The 17,533-nt window shown below is 43.5% G+C and overlaps 1 protein-coding gene across 1 annotated transcript in view; it reads left to right on the top strand.

Annotated features, from left to right (window-relative positions):
• Positions 1-17,533, top strand: part of VWA3B (von Willebrand factor A domain containing 3B) — a 347,179-nt gene that overhangs the window by 290,420 nt on the left and 39,226 nt on the right. Inside the window, exons 28-29 of the mRNA XM_073589743.1 lie at positions 9,100-9,194; positions 9,454-9,613. Coding sequence (XP_073445844.1) covers positions 9,100-9,194; positions 9,454-9,613 — 255 coding nt within the window. The remainder of the gene's footprint in view (positions 1-9,099; positions 9,195-9,453; positions 9,614-17,533) is intronic.

Below are 17,533 nucleotides of genomic sequence, written 5' to 3'. Positions count from 1 at the left end.
TTGTCTCCCAGCTGTCTATTTTTCTGGACACCTTTCGGAAGGTGTTCTATGAACCAGGTCGCTTAGTCTCTACTACCGACGCGCTGTTTAATCTCCACCAGGGGGCACTCTCGGTAGGTCAGTACGCCATTCGGTTCCGTACCCTATCCTCTGAGTTGGGGTGGAACAAAGGCCTTGGTGGGAGCCTTTTGGCGGGGACTCTCTGCTCGAAGTAAAGACGAGTTAGCAGGATGTGATACTCCAACCTCCCTGGAGGACTTGATCTCCCTGGCCACCCGCATCGACCTACGATTCCAGGAGCGATCCCGCGAGGCCGCCAGAGAGAGAAGACCTCGCGTCCTTCCGGTCGCACGCAGCCCTCCCCGCTCCCGTCCTGCGTCGTCTTCTACGGTTTCTGCACCGGAGCCCATGCAAGTAGATCGTCTAAAACCTGTGGAGGAGCGTCGGAGAGAGAGGATCGAACAGAGGCTCTGCTTCTATTGTGGGAGTGCTTCCAACTTCCTCCGTTCCTGTCCTATTCGCCCGGGAAACGCCTCCGCCTAGGACAGGTAAGAGAGGCCTCCCTAGGTGATTGATTCCTCTCTACCTTTGATTCTCTCCGTTCTTCTGCACATAGGCTCCAAACATTTCTCTGAGTGGGCTTACCTTGATTCAGGCACAGCGGGCAACTTTCGAGGCGGTTAAGAGACTTCGGATCCCTGTGCGATCCCTGGAGACTCCTCGGCAGATTGCTTCGGTCGACGGCCGACCCTTGCGGATGTCCGTTACTCAGGTCACCGAAGAAGTGGAACTTCAGATTGGAGCCTTACACTGGGAGAAGATTGTCTTTTATGTACTGCCCGCGCTATCCCATACCATCCTCTTGGGCCTACCCTGGTTGAGAACTCACGAGCCTACCTTGAACTGGTGCTCCGGGGACATCCTGCGCTGGGGACAGTCTTGTCAAGATAGATGTCTGTCTGCCGTTCTACCGAAGAACTTCACGCCTCTTACTGTAGCCTCCACTGATCTTCCATCAGCCTATTGGGCTTTTTCGGACATCTTCGATAAGAAGGAGGCGGAGGTTCTGCCCCCGCATCGACCCTACGATTGCCCAATCGATCTGGTCCCTGGGTCGACTCCACCTCGAGGTCGGATCTATCCTTTATCCCCTCCCGAGACACTGGCCATAACCGAATATATCTGATTTTCCTATGATATGATATCCAGGAGAACTTGGCCAGAGGCTTTATTCGCAAGTCGTCATCACCTGCAGGTGCAGGGTTCTTTTTCATCAAGAAAAAGGATGGATCTCTTCGTCCTTGCATTGATTATCGGGGTCTCAATAATATCACCATCAAAAACAAATACCCGCTGCCTCTCATTCCGGAGCTATTTGACCGTCTACGGGGAGCACGAGTCTTCACGAAATTGGATCTCCGAGGGGCCTATAATCTAGTCCGCATTCGCTCCGGAGACGAGTGGAAGACCGCTTTCAATACCCGAGACGGCCACTACGAGTATTTGGTTATGCCTTTTGGCCTGTGCAATGCTCCGGCAGTGTTTCAGGAGTTCGTCAACGACGTGTTTCGAGACCTTCTCTACTCTTGTGTGGTGGTGTATTTTGACGATATCCTTGTATTTTCCCCGGACCTGGCTGCCCACCGAAAAGGAATAAGATTCTGCAGGTGAACAACTGGCTACGTCGATGGTGCCGTCAGCAACGATTTGGATTTCTGGATCATGGAGTGAACTACTTATACGATGGACTACTTGCTAGAGATGGGGTGCACCTTACGAAGACTGGAAAGCATGTATTTGGAAGTCGCCTTGCTACACTTGTAAGGAGAGCTTTAAACTAGAACAACATGGGAAGGGAAGCAAAAGACCAGAAAAAGCCATAAACCTGACAAATGCTATTGAGAACTCTGCTATTAGAAGTGGAAAGGAAGAACAAAGACGAAAGAATCTAATTAATAAAAATATTGGAGAAAGAGATACCAATCACAAACTAAAATGTTTCTATACTAATGCACAAAGCATGGGCAACAAACAAGGAGAATTGGAACTACTAACACAGGAAAAGAAATATGATGTCATTGGAATCACTGAAACTTGGTGGGACAATACACATGATTGGAATACAAGGATAGAAGGATACAACTTATTTGCAAGAAACAGACTTGATAAACGAGGAGGGGGTGTCGCATTGTATGTTAGAAACGCGTATATCTGCACAGAGATTGAAGCTTCAGAGACTGGGAGTTCTGTGGAAACTGTTTGGGTAAGAATACAAGGACAGAACAATGGAAAGGACACCATTGTAGGCATTTACTACAGGCCGCCTGTGCAAGCTGAAGATATGGATGAACTCTTTATGCATCAAATGGCCAAGTTCTCCAAAAAATATGACATAGTTGTCATGGGAGATTTCAACTATCCAGACATTTGTTGGGAATCTCTCTCAGGCAAAACTAACAGGTCAAGGAAATTCTTATCCTCTCTTGCTGACAACTTTATCTTCCAAAAGGTAAGGGAGAAAACAAGGGGAACTGCTACCTTGGATCTAATCCTTATAAACAGGGAGGAAATGGTTGAGGAGGTAAAAGTGGCTGGGACCCTAGGAGGTAGCGACCATGCTATTTTAGAATTTTGGATAACTAGAGGCGGAAGACCTGTGAAGACTCAGACATCAAGGTTAGATTTCAGAAAGGCAGATTTTAAGGGATTCAGAAAGAGAATTGGAGGGATCCAATGGCTGGATATCCTTAAAGACAAAAATGTCCAGGAAGGATGGGAAATCTTGAAAAATGAAATTCTCAAAGCACAGTTGTTATCAATTCCGAAAAGAGGGAAGAATAGGAAGCATTTAAGGAAACCAGGATGGATGAACACAGAACTTAAGCACATGCTAAAAAGGAAGAAAAAAATGTTTATAAAATGGAAAGAGGGAGGCATATCTAAAGAAGAATATAATGCTGTCTGCAGAACCTGCAGGGCACAAATCAGATTAGCTAAAGCTGAAAATGAATTGAGGCTTGCAAGAGATGTCAAAAGCAATAATAAAGGATTTTGGGGATATGTCAAAAGTAAAAGAAAAGTCAAAGATGCTATAGGATTTTTACAGGATGAAAATGATGAAATGGTAAGACAGGATGTTGAGAAGGCTGAACTTTTAAATTCCTATTTTGCATCTGTTTTCTCTCAGAAAAGAAATGTAACATCAACTGTTATTCACTGTCCTATTAAGGGAATAGAAGAATCCAGGATATCTATAAACAGAAAGATAGTGAGGAAACACTTAGCTAACCTAAATGAATTCAAGTCTCCAGGTCCAGATGAATTACACCCCAGGATACTGAAGGAGATAGCAGAAGAAATTTTTGAACCCCTCTCCATAATCTTTGAAAATTCTTGGAGGACAGGAGAAGTGCCAGAAGACTGGAGAAGAGCAAATATTGTTCCTATCTTCAAAAAGGGGAAGAAGGTGGACCCAGGCAACTATAGGCCGGTGAATCTGACTTCTATACCAGGAAAGATCTTTGAACAAATTATTAAACAACATGTATGTCAATACCTGGATAAGAATGAAGTGATTAAACAGAGTCAGCATGGGTTTGTAACTAATAAGTCATGTCAGACTAACTTAATTTCCTTCTATGACGGTATCACTGATTGGGTGGATCAAGGAAATGCTGTAGATATAGTATATCTTGACTTCAGCAAAGCATTTGACAAAGTCTCTCATACAATCCTTATTGAAAAAATGACTAAGTATGGAATGGACAAGGCAACTGTTAGGTGGATTCATAACTGGCTTAGTGATCGGACCCAAAGAGTGGTCGTAAATGGCTACACATCCAGTTGGAAGAATGTCTCAAGTGGGGTACCACAGGGCTCTGTCCTGGGCCCTGTATTGTTCAACATCTTTATCAACGATTTAGATGAAGGAATTGAGGGTAAACTGATTAAATTTGCTGATGACACAAAGCTAGGAGGGATAGCTAATACTAGAGAAGAGAGAGAGAGGATTCAAAACGATTTAAATAAACTGGAGAAGTGGGCAGCAACTAACAGAATGGTTTTTAACAGGGAGAAATGCAAAGTACTACATCTGGGCAATAAAAATGAAAAAAAGCATATATAGAATGGGAGGAATAGGGCTAAGTGACAGCACATGTGAAAAAGACTTGGGTATACTAATAGATCACAGACTGAATATGAGTCAACAGTGTGATGCAGCAGCAAAAAAGGCAAATGCAATTCTAGGATGTATTAACAGAAGCATACAGTCTAGATCACGTGAAGTCATTATTTCCCTCTACTCCTCTTTGGTCAGACCTCATCTGGAATATTGTGTCCAGTTTTGGGCACCACATTTTAAAAAAGACATCAACAAACTGGAGCAAGTTCAGAAAAGAGCGACCAGAATGGTGACCGGTCTGCAAACCCTGTCTTATGAGGAAAGGTTGCAGGATTTGGGAATGTTTAGTTTGCAAAAGAGAAGACTGAGAGGAGACTTAATAGCTGTCTACAAATATCTAAAGGGCTGTCACATTGTAGAAGGATCAACTTTATTCTCATTTGCACAAGGAAAGACTAGAAGCAATGGGATGAAACTGAATGGGAGGAGACACAGATTAGATATTAGAAAAAACTTTTTGACAGTTAGAGTGATCAATGAGTGGAACAGGCTGCCACGAGAAGTAGTGAGTTCTCCTTCAATGGAAGTCTTCAAACAGAGGCTGGACAAACATCTGACTGGGATGATTTAGCGAATCCTGCTTTGAGCAGGGGGTTGGACCAGATGGCCCAGGAGGTCCCTTCCAACTTTACGATTCTATGATTCTATGATTCTAAGACGTCCGTCAAGTCTTACTACGATTAAGAGAGCATCGTCTCTATGCCAAACCCGAGAAATGCACCTTTGAGCAATCTTCTCTGCCGTTCCTGGGTTATATCATTTCGGACTCAGGCCTACGTATGGACCCGGGAAAAGTGTCCGCCGTGCTCAAATGGCTGCGTCCCCAGGGAATCAAGGCGATCCAACATTTCCTTGGTTTTGCCAATTATTATCGGCAGTTTATTCCACACTTTTCTACCTTGACCACTCCCATCTCCGCCCTAACCCGAAAGGGAGCCAATCCTCACCTCTGGTCCTCGGAAGCTGAGGATGCTTTTCAGGCCTTGAGACAAGCTTTCGCTACGGCTCCCATCCTCCATCGTCCTGAGGTCAACAAACCTTTTATTCTCGAAGTAGACGCATCAGCCATCGGAGCAGGGGCGGTTCTTTCCCAGAGATCTCCCTCCGGTCATCTGCTCACCTGCAGTTTTTTCTCGAAGATGTTCTCCACCGCGGAGAGAAACTACGCCATTGGTGACAGAGAGTTGCTTGCCATCAAATTGGCCCTGGAGGAGTGGCAGTACCTTTTGGAGGGAGCTGTGCATCCGTTCAAAATCTACACCGACCACAAGAACCTGGCATACATCCAGTCAGCACAAAGACTTAATCCCCGGCAAGCCAGGTGGTCGCTATTCTTTGCCCGCTTCGACTTTGAGCTACATTTCCGTCCTGGAGACAAGAATCTCAAAGCAGATGCCTTATCCAGGTCCTTTCTGGTCTCGGATCATGAAGAGGAGCCATCGCACATCATGGATCCCAGTAAAGCCATCACGGTCGCACCCGTTAGCTTGACTTCATTACCGTCGGGTAAGACCTTCGTGCAGGAAAGCAAGAGGAAACGAGTACTATGTTCGGGCCATGCCTCCAAACTAGCCGGCCATGTAGGCCTCAAGAAAACGCTCCTTCTCATTTCTCGTTTTTATTGGTGGCCATCTCTTTGTCAAGATGTCCGAAACTTTATCGCCTCATGCCCATCGTGTGCCAGAAACAAAGTCCCACGGCACCTTCCCTCCGAACTCTTACACCCGCTTCCGATTCCTTCGGCCCCCTGGCAGCATGTCGCAATGGACTTTATTACTGATCTGCCCCGGTCTTCTGGTCACACCGTCATCTTGGTCGTGGTGGATCGGTTTTCTAAGATGGCCCATTTTATTGCTCTGCCCGGCTTACCCTCCGCACCTGAATTGGCGAAGATTTTCGTCACCCATGTGTTCCGGATTCACGGCTTCCCCAAACATATCGTTTCCGACAGAGGGGTTCAGTTCACCTCACAGTTTTGGAGGGCCCTTGTGCAGTATGATGGAGGTAACGTTGGACTTCTCTTCCTACCATCCCCAGACCAACGGCCAGGCTGAACACATGAATCAAATCCTTGTGTCCTATCTCCGGCATTTTTCCAACGCCCACCAGAATGATTGGTCCAACCTACTCCCTTGGGCTGAATTCACCTACAACAACCATACCAGTGAATCCTCCTCCAAATCACCCTTCTTCATTGTCTATGGACAACATCCAGGTGTTCCTCTGCCGGTACCTCCTATCTCGGGTGTGCCGGCAGCCGATCTTCTGACCGAGGAGTTCTCCAGGGTCTGGCAGGAGACCAAAACCGCGCTTGATCAGGCTCAGGGTAGGATCAAGAGACATGCGGATAAAAGACGCCTGGATTCTCCACTGTGCCAACCCGGAGATAAAGTATGGATGTCTTCAAAATTTGTCCGTCTAAAACAACCCTCGTACAAACTGGGTCCTCGGTATATAGGTCCGTTTGAAGTCTTGGCTCGTATCAATGATGTGGCCTACAAGTTAAAACTTCCCGCCTCGCTGAGAATTCCTAATTCGTTCCATGCTTCTCTCTTAAAGCCTGTTATCCTGAACCGTTTTCACCCTTCCACTGGCCGCTCATCCCTGCCTGTGTCCGCACAGGATGTCTTTGAAGTTAAAGACATTCTTGCGATGAAAAGATCCAGAGGTAGGACCCTCTTCTTAATTGACTGGAAGGGATTCGGCCCTGAGGAGAGATCTTGGGAGCCCCGCGAGAATATTCAGGCTCCTCGTATCCTAGCCCGATTCCTTTCTGGCCTTAAGAGGAGGGGGCGTAAGGAGGGGCGGGGGGGTACTGTTACGCTCACCTCCCCGGCTCCGGCGCGTCCTGCAGCTTCTGTAGCCGCCGCTCTGACCGCTGCCGCCACAGCGCGTCCTGGCCCTGCTTCTGGCCCTGCTCCTGCCACCGCTGCGCCGCCCGCCTCTGCTGCGTCCCCTGTCGCCATGACGCCGGCGGTCTCCGCTCTCCCCTGTGGCTCCACGCTGTCCAAGCACTCCCGGTCACCTCAACCCGCCTCCTCTGCTCCTCCCCAGGTACGCAGGCGCACGCCCCCCCAGACCAAGCGTCCTATCCCTCGGATCCTAGACTCCGCCTCTCCCTAACCCGGAAGTCCACCTGCGTGCCCTATATCAGGCAGCCTCTCCCTAGGTTTCCTGCCTGATTATCAATTGTGCTTCGCGCTCTGATATCGGGTCCACGCTTCCTAGCGCTCTGTCTGTCTCTGTGCCTCGCACTCCTCCTGACTTCCCGCTAGTCTGCCTATTAGTTACCCTCTCGTGTTCCTTTCCAGGTCTGCTCCGTTCCTGTCCTCATCCGTCTGTTCCAGCTTCCCTTCTGCTACCTGTTCCAGCATCCCTCCTGGTGGTCACCTCCATCCTCGCGGCTACAGCAGTCTCCCCTGTGGTCGTCTTCATTCCCCATCGGTTCTCCAGTCCTTCCCCTGCCTACGTCATCCTCCGGTTGTCCCCAGGTATCAGCTTCCGCGGCGATAGTCTCCCTTGGGTCTGCCCCTAACACTCCCTGTATAGGGGGTGGTCCACCTGGTCAGCTCGCCTAGGGGAGGTTCGTCATCGCGGTCCTGAGGGTTCAGCTTCCGGAGGTCTGCAGCCTCACAGCATAACACAGACATTACAAAGTAACACACAATTCAACATATACCATAAGGAGTGAGAGCCCTGCTCGCAAGCTTACAATCTGAGATTTCTTTCTTTCCAACCTAAAACAACCATATTGTACGTTGAGAGCACTGCGTCATTAATACACTGGAAAACACAAGGATCCAACAGTAAGCATACTTTTATTCACAAAGTGCTTGGTGGAGGCTAACGCAAGACATTAGTGATGTGGCTTACATGACAGGCGACATAGACACGTTTTAGGTCTTTCAGCACCCTTATTCGTGAATTCTGGTTCCTTGTGTTTTCCACTGACTTGTTCCACACTCTGTCACAGCAGTTTCCGGGCTCCAAACGAACTACAGTTGTTCCATAAGGTGAGCTAGATATAATTTCTTGTCATTAATACAGTATCTGAGAAATTTTCAGATGGGAGAATCCAATAATAAAAACTTGTGTTATAATTTCCTAATCACTTAAGTAGAATGAAAATACATTTCAATGGAAATTAAATGAATGGATAATTTATATTTTATATGTCAATAGTTGTTTTTTTTAACCTTTTTTTATTAGGAAAACACTGAGATTGTATTGTGTTTGTGGTAATCTATCTATGTTACTGAAACTCTTGTGTGATGCTGTGTTCCTTGAAGGGATTAATGTCTCTCCTTATGGAGAGTTCCAAGCTGGGGTAAGGAGACTCATAGGCCATGCAATTCTCCTCTGGGAAATTAAAAATGCAAATTGTCTCTTCAGAGAGGAAGAGGACTTGAATTCTAGCGCCACCTATTGACAGTAGCAATTCTGAAAGTTAATATTGACTCTTTAACGAGTCTTGCCACATTACATAGGATAAAACTGGAACAGAGACTTTTTTGTAGACGTGTGTTATCTCTTAGGACCAGTCAGAGACCTTTCGGCCATCAAAATCAAACCACTTGCTTTGCACTCAAGAGGGGTAAACACCCAGAAACACGTGTCTTCATATAAAGTGTCTGGTTTGGTTTTTATCACAAGTCATATGGCAAGACTCGTTAAAGGGTTGATATTCACATTTAGGATTACTACTTCCAATATGTGGAGCTAAAGTTCCAATCCTCTTCCTCTCTGCAGTGACAATTTGCTGTGTTCCTCTAGCGCACTTGCTCAATAATTTGCATCTTTCATGTACATTAAATGGCTTATTAAATCTGAAATACATTTGTTGCTGCTAGCTTAGCAGCAGTGTGAGCTTGTATGCAATCCATTTCTCCTTGACCCTGATGTGAGTTTTCCCACAGAACAAAAGATTTTAAATGAAAACATAATAAATAAACTGGAGGATCTGGCCTCACAAGTTGCCCAATATCAAAATGAACAAAAGGAGAATCAAAAAGTAAGTGTTCAATAGTAAGTGATTGTAATAACTGGAAGAAGCTGTATAATTATGCCCATGTTATATATTAATTTCATAAGACTGGGATGCAGTATGGAATGTAAAATAGTGGAATTACATAGTATATACCTGATGATGATGATAATAATGTTCATAATGACTACAATAGCTTCTACATGGATATTTTTCTTCAAGATTAATCTTGTCTTCAAACTTTTATTCCTTTGTAATTTATGATTTTATCTTTTTTGATAATTAGGCAATACAGGTATATATTGAAGAACTAAAAGAACATAATTCTCACCAAGACACAAGGGACTGCCAAGAGGATGAAAAAGACACTGCAAAGCAGAAAATCGATATGGTTGAGCAGCTGAAATTGCTGATACCCATTAGGAAAACAGAAAAAGAGAAGGACGGTAAGCGTACGCTTCTTGTTCCGTTAAGTGAACTGCCTCTTAGCGATGGTGAATGTCAGCATTGATTTTGCTGCCGGTTTGGAAGGAAAGTAGATTTGGAGTAAAAACTAGGAACTAAGCACTTTGACACTTCACTATCTGTCAATAGCTGTGTTACATAACCTAACAAACATTGGTACAATACCTTGCTGACATGATGTACTGACCTAGAATCTGCAATAACGAGTCATTTATCAGCCAACCTATGGAACATCTCAGAGCCCGAACTGCTCCATACTGTATAAATGAATTTATATCACTGGTGAAATTAAACAAACTGTGGATGAACTGAAAAAGCTCTTGGCAAAAAAGGGAACCTGTGGTTACAGCACCATCTGATGACATTATGTTATGTTACCCCCTACGACTATGATGTGAAAGGGAGATTAAGCCGCCATTGTTTATGATTCCCTTATCCACAGTGGTGTTGCGGACCTGGAATTCTGTCAATTGCTGTTAATAAATGGGGTAACAGCTCGTATAATACTTTATATGTATTCTATGATGAGCTAAGCCTGTCTACAAATATAGATAGGCACTTGTTAATGGAAAAGGTTGCAGGCTGATAACATGAAGTTTAGACGCTCTTTGATAGACTGATGTACTGTATTGCTATTGCCAGGTAATTCTGGCAGATTTGTAGCTCTGGCAGTGCCAAACACAGCTACTTCAAATTAAACCGGAGAAGCACGAGATTTTATATACCGTAATATATGCTGCCGCATAGACAGACTCCGAGATGATGAGTTTGTAGGGTATTTTTGGAAAATTGTGCTTTAACACTATACACACACAGCTTTGACTGAATTACCGTAAGTGTCCAAAGTCATTTTGATGCTGGAAGTAAGCCTCGGAGCGGTTTATTCTTTCATTAGATTTAAATAGGCCAACATAAGAGCCAGATGTTCCATTTGTCTTGGCCACTAAGAAAGGAATGTAACACAAAAGAGATTGACATACACACACATATATATATATATATATATATATATATATACTGGAGCTATATATATATATTTCTAGAAGTATTAAGTGTGTAACAGTCAAAAATATCTATATAAGACAAAAAGGAATGTTCTTATTCTGTCAAAGAAGATTGATGCACTTCATCTGCTAAGTCTTCAAACAAATGCTGTCCTGATTAGAAACCTTAAGTGTACAGTTGGCATAATTGCTTTGCTGTTTTAAAGATTAAGACCAGAGATTCCTTTTTACCACGTAAGGAGTCATTGAAGGCGCCATTTTGAAAGGCACAGCAGAGATGGGTAATAAATAAGGAAAGACTTGAAATGCATTGGTTTTTACTGCCCGTTCTGCAGACAGCATGTTATAGACCAAGAGAAGGTGAGCAGATTAATATATATGGCGATGTCCCAAAAAGTCCATATAACTGAAACTTCAATTTTTTTCATTTCAATTCCTGTTGAATCTGGGGTTAGAGATCCAGTGGCCTGCATTATCAGTGATTGATGTCACCTAAGGGGGTTTTTACACATAGCGATATCGCTAACAATATCGCTAAAGCATCACCGATTTGGTAACGCAGCAGCGATATCGCTATGTGTGATACTTACCTCCGACCGCCTCCCCCGCTGTCCATCGCTGATCGCGCAGCTCCATTTCTTGTCGGGCGCTTCCTGCTGGGCTTCCTGCTGGCGCCGACGAGCGACGCGTGGACGCGGACGGGAGGACGTCAGGATCGCCGCGTCTGAGAGGAAAGTAGCGCCCGCTACATCGCTGCTGCATCGCTGTGAGATCTGCCTGTGTGGCAGCTCACTAGCGACCATTCAGCAATGCACCAGCAATCCTGACCGGGTGGTATCGTGGTCGGGATCGCTGGTGCATCGCTAAATGTAAAGGGGCCCATATGTTCTCTTGTCTGAGAATCGGGCCAATTATGCAAATGACACTGTGATCAAACTCTGATCAGAGTGTGATCATAGTCTACACCGAATCTGTCAGCTGAAGAAAAGATAGATGAAAAAAATGTCTCCATCTTCTCCATTCTGTGAGACTGTGGAAATCGGATTGCACTCAGATGTCATCCTAGTGCAGTTCGATGTTTCAAAGCACTCATTGACTTGCATGGCAGAGTGCGATCCGAATATCAGATAAAACTCGGGCATGCAGCGATCTTTTGCATGGCCCCAGTGCACAACACTGGTCCGGTTGCCATACGATGTTTTGTTGGATCACACTTGGACGGAAAATACACTCACCTGCACCTGCCCTTAGTGTGATTTTTGTCAGTCAGTGAGTATGACTAGTCACTGGACTACTAAACCAAGAATGAACTGATATTTCTGTCAATATATAACAAGTTCTATGTATCCATATGAACAGTTCTTCCTTTCCTTCTGATATGCCATTCATCGCTGTTCTACACTCTATATACATTCTCAGATCGAGACATTTACCAATAGTAGAGGAAAAATGAAAGTCTTCCCATGCCAATTAAGGATGCCGCTGCTGGTTTTTGTTTCAAAAGATTAAGTTGTATGAGAAAACCTTTAAAGAACAGAGTATTCTATCCAAGTTCTTGTAGAAACCAAGGTGATTTTTTTGTGGCTTATTCCCTGTTCACATTATATTTATGGCAAAAATTCGTTTTTGCAAATAATGTTAAAGGGAAACTTTCATGTTAAAAAAAAATGCTATTAATCTTCAGATATGGGGTTAATCTGCAGGTTAATAGCATTCTGAGCCTGCTTGATTCCTGCACTTAGAATCGCGATGCCGGGAGGAAATTAACTTTATTCCTCCCAGCAGAGCGGCTCTAAGTGCAGGTGCTAGGAAGGTTCCTAATGCTTTTAGCCTGCAGATTAACCCCATATCTAAAGATTAATAGTGTTTTTTCACATGATAGGTTTCCTTTAACTATGAAATGCAGTATATGACAAATAGGTTGATCATCTGGAATTAAAGTTGGGGTCAAGCAATTTGCTTGACTATAAAATACCAACTATCCAGGAATTTTGTAGCTGTGTAACTGTTTTATCTCAGCTCAGTTACATCTGTACTTTCCCCCCCTTTATTATGAGCAGCTGTATCATCAATGTCCAGTTTGACTGCTAATTTAGTACATGCTTTTCTGCGTAGACTGGAGACTAGATCGCTGGTCTCTTGCTGCCACACACAGCGATGCGTGCTGACCAGCGGGAGACCAAGGACGATCCTGCACGATCAGCGATACCCGGCAGGGGGGCCGGTCGCTGATCCCCATCACACACAGCAATATCGCTGGAGAGATTGCTGATGCGTCACAAAATCAGCGATCTCGCTAGCAATCTCACTGTGTGTGACAGGGCCCTTACGGTATATTTCAGTGACCTGTCAGTCAGAGACAGGAGGCAGGCAGTGGATGGGAAATAGGGAGAGAAGCCGGAGAGCTGGAAGTGTAGCACCCACCCACTGCACTTACAACTCATTACTAGAGTTGAGCGACTTCAGTCGGATCGGGTTTATTAAACAAAATTTGTTTCAGATGAAACTGGTCCGACTAGGGCAAAAAAAGTCGGAGTTTCGTTCGAAACCCGACCCCAATGCAAGTCAATGGGAAATAAAAGTCGGCATTGAGCGGATGACATTCATCCGCTCAATGCCGACTTTTATTCCCCATTGACTTGCATTGGGGTCAGGTTTCGGACGAAACTCCGACTTTTTTTGCCCTAGTCGGACCAGTTTCATCTGAAACAAATTTTGTTTCATGAAACCCGATCCGACTAAAGTCGCTCAACTCAACTCATTACCATATAATTCCATCTATAGATTTCTCTAAATAAGAAAAACTGATTGCTACAGGAAGCGGCCTCTTTCACACTTCAGTTTTTTGCATCAGTCAAAATCCGCCAAAAGGACGGATGGCGGATCCGTTTTAGTACTGATGACAACGGATGCCACCCGTCCGTTTTTTTGACGGATCCGACAAATGAAGAATTTTAAAGGAATCGCAGCCTGGAAAAGGAGAGAGAGAGAGAGAGAGAGAGAGAATTTTTTTTGTCCGGCACCCAGAAAGAATTTTGGGTTACATCAGTGTCTGGAGGATCCGCCAGAGAAAAAAACGTTGCAAGCTCCGTTTTGAAATCTTTGAGGAAGGTGACGGACAGCAACTTTTGGCGGATCCGCAAAAAGAACGGATGCAACGGACGGCAAGCCGTCACAATCCGCCAATAATGGAAGTCAATGGGGAAAAAAACGGATCCTCAAAAGAAAATTGCGGATCCGTTTTTTTCAAAACCTGGCGGATTGTGACTGATTGTAAAAAACTGAAGTGTGAAAGAGGCCTTAGGATTTAATCATCATTAAAGCACCTTTACACACATGCGTTTAGTTTAAAGTATAAAATCCTGATGACGTGTTCTCTTTAAGCCAGGCAGGGACATAATAACTTTTATTTTTCCTATCTAACCTGTAAACTTTGTATACTTGGGTCATCAATATTTAAATTAGAAGAGAGAAATAAGTCCATGGTAGTCACCTCTGTCAGCAAGTAACTAATAGACCAGGCACAGGGGCTTATTTTTAGAGTTTGCAGAGGTAACTGTACCACCTCGGCTATGGTGAATGGGCTCATAGTCCCATCTCCCACATAGAATTATTACAAAGTAGCATACAAATAGCAAATAGAAAATGGCACTTGCCAAGTACTGCAAAATAGTATTCTTTAATCCATTAGGAATACAAACAAGACATCAGGCAGGGAGTGGGCAAGGAGATAGTGCAGGAGAACGGCTGTTTCATGCTGTCAAGGCATTTCTATGCCTCCAACTCCAATAAGTGCTGCTGTTGACTGATTTATTTCGTACGTGGGAAAAGTTACGTGCTAGAATACCAAGAGCTGTTGCCAAATAACCTTCACTTCGATTATCTGAAGAATTATTATAAATGCATATAATAGGTTGGGACCCAGATTTAATTGGGGCCGAAGTATTTTAAGTTACCTTTCTGACTGGGCTTTGTGAAACCCAAAATTTCTAATATCCTTGTTATCTCTATAGCATTTTTGGGGGGCCAGCCAAACTGAGATAGGCTATGTTCACATACTTATAGTGCTTTACACTAAGTACTATGTCAACAGAGTCATTCTCTTTATTGGTGCAACCTAAATCACTTTGAAAAATATGAATGCTGCCAGAAAAGAGGCCATAAAGAGTTCAGACATGCACAAAAATGTGGTTTGCCATGTTTTTGAGCATGTCCAAAAAGACAAATACTCCCAGGACGGAGACCAGACAGTGTCCAAAGTAACCGCATTGGCATAGTTGAAGTTAAGGGTTGCGATCAGAATCCTGTTTTTTGGGTATTTATGCAGAAACTCCGACATAGTGCTAAGCAGAGAGCACTATAAGGGTGTGTGCACAGGTTGCGGATTCTGCTGCGGATCCACAGCGGAATTGGCCAGTACCATTTAAGGCAATGCAAAATGAAAACTGCAGTGCCCACGGTGCGTAATTTTCTGCGCGGATTTTCTGCGGTTTTAAATCCGCAGCATGTCATTTCTTTGTGCGGATTCCACAGCGGTTTAGCACCTGCTCCATGACAGGTGTCAAACCACAGGGGAAAACCGCAGGCTAATCCGCAGGAAATCCGCAGATAAACCGCAGGTCTTTTGACCTGCGGATTTACCTGCAGACTTAGACAAATTCCGCAGCAGATTCCACAACGTGTGCACACACCCTAAGAATGTGCATCTAGCCTTATATACATTAGATATGCTGACACTTCTCTAATATGTACAGTATGTCTCATTTAAATCTATAAACTAAGCAGAAACTTAATTTAAATCTATAATTAGAATCAAGTTTGTGAATCTACTTGTTTTTTTCTATACTTTTTAAGTTATAAAACAAATACTTTAAATAAAATGGAAAATTACATTCTAAATATGAATTGGATGAGACATATATACAGTGAAGTCTCCGGCAGCATCTTTTCCTTCTGTAGCAGCTGCTTTGCCTGTTCCTATTTGGCTTTCACAAGACATCAGGAGATTAGTTTTAGCCCCATTACCAGGATTAATCTAAACTTGGCATTGGAGAAGTAAATATCTCTCTTGATCTTGCTGTTGACATAATTAATATTATACAGTATATTTGACATGGGTATACTTCTTTCTGTACAGTAGGACACATATGTATAAAAGTATACAATGTATCTCATACTGCTCCATCCTTAACAGGAAATGAGGCAGAAAGGCTTTGTTAGAATGCATGCTGCAAACAATAAGTATTTAATACTCATATCTATATATTATGACCCAGAATACAATGTTGGTGTTAATGTAAAATCATATAATATTACAATATATGAGTCAATTCTGTAGACTTTTATGTGCAGCAAGTATTTTTGTACTGTCTTGTAGCATAAGCAGCATGCGGCCTTATGCTAAGCATGACTTAAACCAGTGATTAACAGATTGTCCAGTGGATTCTGCAGGATTTGCCTGTAGTTTCAGAAAATGACTAGCTCTTGTGGCAGATAAAAGATCAAAGATGTCAGTGTTCATACTCTGCACAATGTACAAGACATGTGTCTGGGCACAGGACAGTGACAACATGACTTTATTTTTTCAGCACTAACTTTATTTTACCTTGTCTTAATTAGTGGATATTAACCTTTCACTTTAGAACACTATGATAGATATTAGCCTGACTTTTCTATCTTTGATGACAATATTTTCATGGAATTAGTTTGAGGCAAGTCAGCATTTACAATTTTTTTTTTACTTGTTTTCCTATGGCTTTTTTATGGCAACAACGTGTCCCACAGCTTTGTACACTGATGTACCTGTCCCCGATGAACTTGTCTTATTTCCCACATGCAAACATACAGGTCAGTTCCCTTTAAAAAAAAAAAAAAATCAATCTACTGTTTCAGTCAAAATTCTTCAACCTCCAATGCAAATTTGCCTATTAGCAAAATTTGTAAACTTTCTACTGCTTTCAATAAAACAATCAACAAAATCACTTTAAATAGCTAAGTGCAACCTTTATAGCAACATAACAAAAATGCCATTTTTAAAGACTACAGCAGTCTCAGAATTATTCTACCCTTTCATGACAAGTGTCTTTAGTACTTAGTAGAGTTCCTTTTGGCTGTTGCCCTGATGACCTGCGGCAAATGTTTTGCATATTTAGATACCAGCTTTTGGCAACGTTCCTGAGGTATCATTCCTCATGGGCAATGACTTCCAGTTTGCTAAAATGTATAAGTTTGATTGTTGCAACTGCATTCTTCAAATCTCATCAAACATTTTTTATGGGGTTCAAGTCAAGAGACAGTTATTAGCACTCTAGATTCTTCGAGGACATCTTCTGAAATCAAGCTTTGGTAAACTTTGAAGTTTGTTTGAAATCCTTGTCCTGTTGGAAGGTCTGATGATGAAAGTTTTACTGGCTTTTGAGTGAATAGGTCTTGCCCTCCTAATTTAGTGTGAAGTTTCCACAATCAGTGATGGTTTGGTGAGCAATATCATCTGCAGATGTAGATCCACTGTGTTTTATCAAGACCAAAATCAGTGCAGCCGTCTACCAGGAAATTTTTGACCACTTCATGCTTCCCTCTGCCGACAAGCTTTTTGGCGATGAAAATTTCATTCTCCAGCAGGACATGGCACCAGTCCACACTGCCAAAATTACCAATACCTGGTTTACAAACAACAGTATCACTGTGCTTCATTGGCCAGCAAACTCACCTGACCTTAACCCCCATAGAGAATCTATGGGGTATTGTAAAGGGGAAGATGAGAGACACCAGACGCAACAATGCAAATGAGCTGAAGGCTGCTAACAAAGCAACCTGGGCTTCCATAACACCTCAGCATTGCCATAGGCTGATTGCCTCCATGCCACGCCGCATTGATACAGTAATTGATGCAAAAAG

The sequence above is a fragment of the Dendrobates tinctorius genome, unplaced genomic scaffold, assembly GCF_039654945.1.
Source record: "Dendrobates tinctorius isolate UK_male_01 unplaced genomic scaffold, ASM3965494v1 ptg000112l, whole genome shotgun sequence".
NCBI classification, from domain to species: domain Eukaryota; kingdom Metazoa; phylum Chordata; class Amphibia; order Anura; family Dendrobatidae; genus Dendrobates; species Dendrobates tinctorius.
Note: the sequence above shows the minus strand (reverse complement) of the source record. Positions and strands in the feature narration are given on the sequence as shown.